The sequence below is a fragment of the Spermophilus citellus genome (assembly GCF_964194105.1).
Source record: "Spermophilus citellus genome assembly, chromosome: 4".
NCBI lineage: Eukaryota > Metazoa > Chordata > Mammalia > Rodentia > Sciuridae > Spermophilus > Spermophilus citellus.
In genome coordinates this window covers 12,283,536-12,293,384 of record NC_138185.1, presented here as the reverse complement: position 1 = coordinate 12,293,384, position 9,849 = coordinate 12,283,536, and the positions used below count along the sequence as shown (strand labels likewise).

The 9,849-nt window shown below is 39.7% G+C and overlaps 1 protein-coding gene across 2 annotated transcripts; it reads right to left on the bottom strand.

Annotated features, from left to right (window-relative positions):
* Positions 1–240: 240 nt before the first annotated feature.
* CSTF1 (cleavage stimulation factor subunit 1) lies at positions 241–9,808 on the bottom strand. Of its 2 annotated transcripts, none has more exons than XM_081292723.1 (6): positions 9,652–9,808; positions 7,617–7,810; positions 5,959–6,236; positions 5,591–5,788; positions 4,537–4,927; positions 241–2,706 (listed from the first exon to the last, which is right to left on the bottom strand). In XM_081292723.1, the coding sequence occupies exons 2-6, from the start codon at positions 7,783–7,785 to the stop codon at positions 2,447–2,449; spliced, it is 1,296 nt and encodes a 431-aa protein (XP_081148849.1). In that variant the 5' UTR covers positions 7,786–7,810; positions 9,652–9,808; the 3' UTR covers positions 241–2,446. The 2 variants fall into 2 exon arrangements, with proteins under 2 accessions (XP_081148849.1, XP_081148848.1); XM_081292722.1 differs by lacking the exon at positions 9,652–9,808 and adding an exon at positions 9,478–9,586 and having other exon boundaries at positions 247–2,706.
* Positions 9,809–9,849: the final 41 nt, after the last annotated feature.

Genomic DNA, 9,849 nt, shown 5'->3' with positions numbered 1-9,849 from the left:
TCTCTCCTAATGATCCAAAGAAATTAAACTATATTTGAGTCCTTTAACTTCACAGACAGAAGAGTAGATACAGAGCTCAAGGTGATTCAGCTACAAATAAGAGTCCGAGAACAAGCACCAAAGAAGTGTGGAAAATATCGGTGAAGACCACCTTTTGAGAAGTGATGTTCAAATATGGGAACACTCAAAGCAAGCTCCAAAAAATTATCTTATATACAAAAAGTTTATTTTAGAAACCACATCTTTTAAAAAAATAACACAGAAGGTATACGTTCTCATTCTAACCAGGTATTATTTATCATGTTTTTCTTTTTCCAGTACAGGGGAATGAATCCAGGGGTGCTCTCCCGCTGGGCTATATCCCCAGCCCTTTTTATTCTTAAAAGTTCGAGACAGTGTTTTGCTAAGGTGCTGAGGCTGCCCTCGAACTTGTGATCCTCCTGCCTCAGTCTCCTCCATGGTTGCTGGGGATACAGGCGTGTGCCACTGTGCCCAGCTTGTTCACCACTTGAATGCCAGGATGTTATGTGGTACAAGTGAATGAGGTGCAAATATAAGTCCATACAATACTCTTGGCACTTACACCAGCTCAAAACTTTTAACTTTTAAAATTCAAAAACAAAAACAAAACCTATTTTGGAAACACAAAAGTACCTCCATCTCAAAATCTTCTGAATAAGTTCTGAAACTATGGAGCCATTGCTTAGTCTAAAAACAAAACAAAAAAAGGCATTGCCACCTTGTTTCATGAACAACTGAAAAGATCCAATGATGCTTGTATCAGGAGTGCAGTGTGGTCACTTCAGGACACCAGCCAGAGCAGAATACAGAAGGGTTAAACCTCTGCTGTACAGTTTCAGAGGCAAAAGGGAGGTTGAAAAAAATTGGGGAGTTCTGCTTGATAATTTTTGGTAGAACTGGTTATCCTTGTTCCTGTTCAGTAGCTTTCTTCTAATCTTATCAAAGTCACTCCTAGATAGCCAACTTTAAATACTGGAAATCAGAATGAAAAATAAAACTGGAAATTTACATTAACTATGGACCAAAAATATAGCTCTTTGGAAATCTCAACTAAAATTTTGTGTTTTAACATGTTAACAATGTTTAAGATGAACCAGGCATGGTGGTACATGCCTGACATCCCAGCTCCTTGGGAGCCGAGGCAACAGGGACACTTGAGCCCAGGAGTTTGAGACCAGCCTTGGCAACACAGTAAGACCCTATCTCAAACAAAAACAAAAAGAAAAAGAAAACTTAATGAATAAATGATTTTATATAGACCAAGGAGTTAAAATAGTCCTCAAGGATGACTAAAGAATTTCTATGCAATAACTTCAAGAAATTCCTATAATATAAAGCAATTATTTTTATTTTAACCTATTTACTATTTTTATGAAATGATCCCAGACTCTTTATTTCTAAGTACTCCTACCCAGATCGTGAGTTATTTGTTTTTGGGGAATAAAGCAAAGTTTATGTTTGTAAGTTCTCTTACCCAGATAGAACTGAATCTAGAGAAATACTGCCACATTCTAAAAACTTCAAGAAAAAAAAAAAAGAGAACCTCTATGAGGTGGTTCACTACAAATCTTTGAAGAATGCAGCTGCCACGTGTATCTGTGATAAGTTATAGTCCTGTTAAAGAGAAACGAAAGATTTTAAATTACCTCAGAAATTCCTGAGAGCAATGGCAGGCTTCCCTAATTTGCTTAGATCGAATATATTTTTATTATTGTTTTCCAAATTGTTGTAATTTTATTGGAAATACATTCACTAAAGATGAGCTCTGCTGGCACTGAAAGGATAACATGGGAGGTCTGACAACAGATATGGTTCCTACAGATCTTCAGGGAGCACTGGCCATTCATTTTATTGAAGTGAAAAGTATGTAACACTGAAGTTGCATATGTGAACTTTATTATCAGAATGATGTCATTTTATGATAGAACCCAGTGTCTCAAAAATGGTTCATCACGGCACAAACTGGATCCTCAGAGCCACATGGCTACTCGCATGCCAATGTATCTGGGAAGGAAAGATACAGAGTGTAGTGGAAGAGGCATGGAAGTTGACAAAGTACCAAATGAAAGTTCCTCATGACAGATTCACTTGAAATCTAGAAAGCACTTTAATATTTTATCCTTCTCCAAATGATCAAGAGATTCCAAAGAAATGGCAAGTCCTGTATTTACAAAATCGATGAAAGTCACACTGTAATAATCAGTGAATGTAGAATAACTGCACAGATCTGTGTTTCCAACTTTTTCCACCATGATTCTACATCAAGGTAAAAAAAGATTCTTTTGTACAAATCCAAGAAGGATGCAGACAGAGCTGGCAGCACAACTGTCAAAGATGGTGCAATGACTTACTACGGAAGCTGGTGACAGGACACAGGGGAGGAAGGCAGAGTCCTAGAGACAAGAACCCTAGTAATGAAGGTGGCTCAGTCGGTGGTTGATCTCCGGTACCAAAACCGGGCTCTGAAGTCGTCACTGCATGTCATAAATCCAGGGTTGGTGGGTGAGTGTACTATGCAGCGTACAATGTTGTTGTGCCCCAAAGACAACAGGTTCCTCCGCTCAGCTGTCCTGGAGTCCCAGCAGCAGAGGCTGATCGTCCTTTCATCAGGCAGCAACACATAGTCCTCTGTGTGGTTAAAGACAGCCTGTGTCCGGTGCACCTGCCGTCCACTCAGACCCGCACCTGCCACAGAAACCAAGAGGTTAAGGGCTGTGGACTGAGGGATGGCAAACCAAGTTTACATCTCAGACCCTGGGAATATTCTAATACTTTTAATGTAAAAAGAGCATTTAAAAACTGTTAAAATATCTCTACCAAATTTGAAATAAAAAATGTATGAAAATCACTTCTAGGTCCACCGTCTATACAACAATCCTGACTCTCCATCAATAAAGTCCTTCAATTCTTGGGCTGATAATAAGTTGGTCATTTATACTATGGGACACTTTTTATTTTCTAAACTTCTATAAAATGGCTCCATTTCCTTTGGTTCCTTTCAAGTGTGGTTCATCTAAGATCTCTTTATAGATTAAGACTATTGGTCCATTTGATATATGCACATATACTATGTCCAACTTTTATAACTGTTCAGTGTTAAGTCTCAAATTTCTAATGTTGTCAGGATAGTTTTTCCTTTCACTATTTCAAGAGCACTTTGAATTCTGACAAAAATATCAAAACTAAATATAAGTCTTATGCACTGACAGGATGTGGTGTTGACCTGTAAATTAGCAAAAATAGAGAATTGCACATAAAATCAATAGAACAGCATTTCTGAAAAAAACGAATTTTCACCTAAAACAAGCCAGTTTGCCACATTATCATCATGAAATTCAAACATTCATAAACCTAAGTTTTTGTCAGCAGCCTGGTGTCTGTGTGGATGCGCTGTACTCCTGGGAAGGGGCAGAAGGCCTTCAACATATACTCTGGTCATTTCTAGTATCCTTTTTGCAACAAGCACACAGTTCTTCAATAGTAATAAGATACATTTTAGAAATAGTTTTGTATAAAAGTATTTCAGTGAAGTCGCCAAAAATTTTAATAGAATGGCTCTTCCACAGACTTGCTAGTTGTATATAACACTAGGGGCCAGAAAGATGGCAGGGAAGCAAACACCAGTTACTATGAGACACATGAAGAAGGTCATGCTGCACCCTAGTGGCTCAACCAGCAGATCCTTTGATTTTCTTTTCCAAGGTGCAAGAGGGTTTTTTTTTTTTTTTTTTTTAAAGCTTTCTGAGCTATACAGTCATGATGATTCTACTGTATGACACAAACCTCAAGAGAAAACCAATAAAGTTCCTCGAGGTTTTCAACCAAAAAACAATCTTTGCTGTTATAGAAATGGAAGAATTAGACACAATATTTTAACATTCACTCTCTTCTAATTTCTATCAATGGGATGAATTGCAACAAATTTATAACTAAAAAAAAAAATACAGACACACCTGTTACCCATGAGAGTAACACAAATTAGTGAGGATTCTACAAGTTTACTTTTGTTTTTCTGTTTGAACAGCCCATTTTCTATCTGTGTTGAGAGTGCATGTGTGTTCTTATTTGGGGGCTACCTCTGCTTTCTCAGAAATAGGTCAAGATCTTCCCTTCCAGCTCTTCTTTCCCTAGTGCATACCATTACTGAGATCCACTAGCTGCAGTTTTTCCCTCTGGTCTGCATTGACATTTTTGTGGGTGTGGGGCAAGTCAGTCTACAAATACACCACCAGGTTCTCAAATGTTACCTGCATGGAATCTAGACCTAGTTCATTTAAACTGTAAAGTACTGAGAAGAGCAAAAGCTGTTAAACCACGATTTTGTTCACAGCTCTGCCTCACCTCAAACTGTAGCCTTGGCTGATTTAACCTTTTAAGCCTTGCTTTGCTCTTACCTAAAAAAGGATAACATCTGCCCTGTTCAATGCATAGTATCGTGTTGCTCTACTGCAAAGATCTAAGAATGCTAGAAACAGTAAAATGCTATAGAAACATTAATACCAACTACTCACATACCCGTGTATCTGACCAGTGTTCGTCCTGTTGATATTTCCCAAAGTTTAGCTACAGAGTCTTTTCCACTTGAAAGAATGTATTTAGAATTTTTGGAAAAAATGGCAGAACAGACTTCGGCTCCGTCATGTGCTTTTTCAAAAGTTGTGATGCATCGATTTGAAACACCATCCCATAATTTGATGCAGCCGTCCTTGCTACCAGTTACATACATATTGGCACTGGGATTGTAATTGACAGAACATATAGCATCAGTGTGCTGATCTTGAGGATTGCAAGAGACGAAACACTGAAAGGTGTTGATATCATAAAGGCGAAGAGTTGGGTGCTGAGTTCCAACAAGTATAAAGTCTCCCGAAGGATGAAAAGAGATGGAGCGCAACATTTCAGCTTCCTGGAATGACAGACATCAACTTAAGTGACCAATTGGTGAACATTAAATCCAGGGGATTTTTATTACATATGTATCAGAAGGAATAAAAGTACTCTCTGGAACATATCAAATCTTTTTTTTGAGCAGAGATTCTGAAACCTACATGGTTACTGAAGATAAATGCACTTAAAGTAACAACTTTGATTTGCTTCAGAGCCATAACTATTGAGTAAAAAATAAAGTTCAATTATGGGAAGATGGAAGTCAGTACTAGAGCCGCAGTGTTTCTGCAATGCACATTCAAAACACAGTGCCAAATGTCATGATTTCAATAAACACCTGATAGTTTCTGTATTGTTTTTTGCTTCCTATAAATTATATGGGAGATGGTAGATTGGTTTTTAATAGGAATCTGCAACCTGTAAAGAGTGATCTGGATTCTGAATCCCAGTCCCATGAACTGTGACTGGTCCTGACCAGCCAGAGTAAGCAGGCACATGGCAGCATATGAACTATGTACCAATGGAAATTGATTCTTGTGCCATCCAGAATGTATCTCAGTTGCTGTACTTGTTTTATAGGATGACATGGAGAGACTACTTTAAAAAAAAAGAGAGAAGAGTTGTTCAATAGCTCCCTATGTTTAGAAAAAAAATGTAAAGCTCTCTTCCAAATATTCCTAACCTGAATGTATTTGAAGGCTCTTTTTGCAGATGGCTTGGAATAATCAAATAATTTAAGGGTGTAATCCCTCGAACCAGATGCCAGGATCTGTTCTGTTGGGTGGAAAGCGAGACATGTGACTTCATCCACGTGATCATAGAGTGTTCGAATGACTGGGTGGTTCTCCATGTTCTGCTGTGCAGTCTCATTCATCATGACCTAGATTAAAAAAAAAAAAAAATGCAGAGACACTCAACATACAGAATCTGCTTGCATCAAAGAATACAATCCACAGCTATGGTAAATCAGAGCTAGCTTAAATCATTTGCTTGCTTTCTTGAGAATGAGAAACACAAGGCAAATGGTGAGTACACTACTGGGGTTTTTACCTCTATTGGCATAGCACTTTTGGCCAACATTCTTTCTGTGTCGAGTATCTTTATGGAAGCATCAGCAGATCCAGTAGCTATCAACTGCCCATCTCTACTATAGGTAGCTACACGGCATGGTCCTTTATGGGATGTGACATAGCATGTTTCATATTCAGAAGCCTCTGGGGACATTGTCTGAACATCTGCATCAAACTCCAAGTCAATCCCGGTGCCAGGGGCAACTGTATCTGATCGACCAATTGCATACTGAACCGCTGTGTCATCGTTTTCCATTCCTAGAAGAAATCAAAATTAAAAACATGAAAAAAAAAAAAAATTAAAAGCCAAGACAAAGTTCTGGATCCAAAACTAAAGATGGTCACCAACATCAACTTACAATTTCTGTGGGTTGCATGACACCCAAACCTTTACAAAATTATGTTCCCTGCCATGCTATCCAAGGTTCTCAACACTGGGCTGGAGCAAGAAAAGGCCCCCACAACCAAAGTCAACTCCCTAGGTTCTTGCCTCCAAAGTATACCACTATAACTACAGCTATAGAAACCCAATAAACTAGCAGTTCTGTAGTTAAATCATCCATCTTTTTCCCTTTAAAATGTAATATTTTTAAAGTTGAGATCTGTTAGTTGCAGATACAAAGTAGTCAGCTAGAGTGTTAACCATTAGTGAACTGGTTTTGAAAGAATGTAGGCTAAATTAACTAAAGTCAGTTCAGAATATACATTTTAAAATTAAAAATAACCACATACATCACATAAACAATACACTTATTTATAAAAGAAAAACTATACAAATAAGAAATAATAATGACCTCAAATTTTTGCAAATATTACTGTCAACATTGTGGTCTGACTTCTGGTTCTTTCCCCATGCACAAAATAGTTTTGTTTTTTAAAACAAAAATAGACTGGCACTGTGTGCTATATTGTCCATTAAATCACACAGAATAAAACCCTGTCTGAGCTAATAAACATTCATCTACAACATTATTACATTGTTGCATCTAATTTTATGGACATTTAAAACTTTATAAATAATAGTATATTAATAGTTGCATTTTAGTTTATCCTCTTTATTTCCTCAGGATAAATTGTCATAATTGGCTTCACCAAGCCAAAGAGAACAATATGTTTGATAATTAAACATCTTATTAAATGTCAGGTAGGCCTCAGGATAAATGGATGAAGAAGACAAGGTTCTTCTGTTCTTTATAGAGCTTGCAGTCTTTATTTGTGAATGCTAGGGAATGAAAATGTGAGAACTGCCAAGAAAACAACCTCAAAACAATGAAAGAACTTATAAACAGTAAATCTGTCATGAAAGAAATAGAATTATTGAGGCAGAGTAATTAGGGAGGTATGAGGAAAATGGAAAAGAATAGCATACTGTGCACTCAGGAATTATTTAAAAGGGGTAAAGGGGAATCTGAGATGCCATCTGAGCTGAGAGTTAGTCAATAGAGTTCATGTGTACAAATGCATTAGAACCAGCCTGAAGTCTCCATGATCTGGACTGCACTTTACCCTTTCAGTGTCTAGCAGTATTTAATACCCATTAGAGACCATAACTAAATAGGAATAATCTCAAAAAATTCTGCTGTGGGAAAACATCTAAAACTTAAGTATGGGATCTATAAATTTGCATACATAAGATACCTAGTTTGATGAGATGCAGGAGCTGCTCCGAGGGTGCGCAGACAGATTGAGGCTTGATTTCATTTATGAGGCCATTAGCAATGCTGATGTAACCATCATAGAGCAGCTGGCTAATGATCAGCTTGTAGAGCTGCTGGCGGTCCTTCAAGCCCACTTTGGTTCTGTACATATTGGAGTAGAGAACCGTTTCTCAGCTGCAAGAAAACAAGGTGGATGGTGAAGCGTGGAGGCACTAGTAAATCACATAAGTAATCTAGGATTCTTTGGTCAAATAATCTTACAGGGTTTAAATCCCAGCTCTACTAGCTGTATTTTCTTTAGTTCCTTTTTTTTTTTTTTTTTTTTTTTGAGCTCAGGTCTCTCAGCTGTTACATAAATTACTAGAGGTCAAATGAGATGGTGCATATAATGCACTGAGCTCAGGGCGTAGCATACCTAAACTATTCAAGTTAATGTTAGCCAATATTTGCAGTAGAATCCACCAGCAACTTTTCTTCTCTGCCACACTATCCACCTATGATTTTTACTCTTTGTTACTATCCTAAAACCTTCCATTTCTTCTGTTAATAGGCAAGACAGCTGCTATTCTGTTGAATGCACTGTTTCCACAGCTGAGTTGTGTTTACTATTGGCTGTAATGTTCACTCTTAAAACCTGTTTTAAGGCAAATGAGCTTATTACTATAATTAGATAATTTAGGTAGTAAGCCAGTATGTGAAGGAAAAAAAAAAAGCTATTGTACTATAAAAAGAAACAAAGTTGACTAATTTGTTAAGATTCAAGAGTAAACTGCTTAATGAAACATTGCCAATAAGATACGGCCATAACAACTACAAAAATGGAAAAGAATAGCATACTGTGCACTCATAGGTTCATTTACAAATGTCTAAGTTCTCCTTCAGTCTTTGAAAATGAAACAAACCACAGGTGGAGGTTTTTGATTTATGCAAGAAGACTCCAATAGGTGGCCATGATAAAAAATTTGATTATCAAATACCAATATATGTATGTGAATGCTTGCACAGATCAGAAGGTTGCAGGTGTCTGGAGACAGTAACAGAGAATAAAAGTGGGCTCAGGGCCTGAGTTCTTGCACAGTGTTAGGTGTCAATAACAATATTTATCACGTATTTCCTCTTTGCCAGATATCGTGCTAAGCAGTTTATAGACATTGATTTATTAAATGAAAGCATTCAATGTACTGAAAAATAACGCAAATACAAGTGTAAAAGTACATTTGTGCAGTCGATATTAGAGCACAAAAGTGTTGATGAAATGAGCTCAAATAGTAAAGGACACCATTCAAAGTAAAGTGTGGCTAGTAACTCTTCCAAGGTTAGAGCGGCCTTCAGAGCTGTCCCACTCCAGGGCCCACAATTTAACCACTACACTATTCTCTCTCAACTCCGGCCATGGGTGGGGGGTGAACAAAGATTTTAAAAAAGAAAAAAAAGCGCCCAAGCCCCACTTCTCAGCTCCTCCTGAACGTTCGCTCGAGGGCTGGGGAAGCCTGTTTATCTTCTCCAATTCGCAGGTGGGGACACTGAGGCACGAGGACAGGAGACTCCGGGCCAGGACCGGCGACGACCGGCCAGGAAGCGGACCGGGCCGAGGGCGCAGGGGACCCTAGCCGAACGCGCCGCGAGCACCGGGCAGCAGAGGCGAACGGAGGCCCGGGTCGCGGCGAGAGCGAGGCCCGGGGAGAAAGGGTGTGCAGGCCCGGTCGGGCAACTCAGCACGCAGAACTCGGGCGCACGTCTCCCGTTCGCTCTCGCCCTGCCCGCCCACTCCTTCACGTGTCCCTCTGTAGGCCCCAGCCGACCGCACCGGCCGCTCGCCCCGTGTCCCCGCATCTCCGTACCCGCTGATACGGCTTTCTCGATCTCCCGCTCTCTCCCAGAAAGATGGAGGCGCGAACCCTGCCCAATGGATCGCTCGGCGCGCAGTTCATTGCGCACGCGCAAAGGGCGCCACGCCGAGTGCTGCGCTATCGATCGGTCCCATTCTCTCCTGCCCTTCTCGCCATCTTACTTACTGGCACGTTCGTTCGCCTCCTCAGACAGTATCTTCTATGCGACAACCTTGACACCAAGGGGCTGCTGTCTCACGAGCAAATGCCACAGCCTAGAGGGCACCATGGACGCTAGAACGGCCCCGGGTCTGGCGCGCCGTTGGCTCCACCACTTCCGTAATCTCACGCGCAAGTGCGCCTGCGCGCCGCCTGTATCTTGTA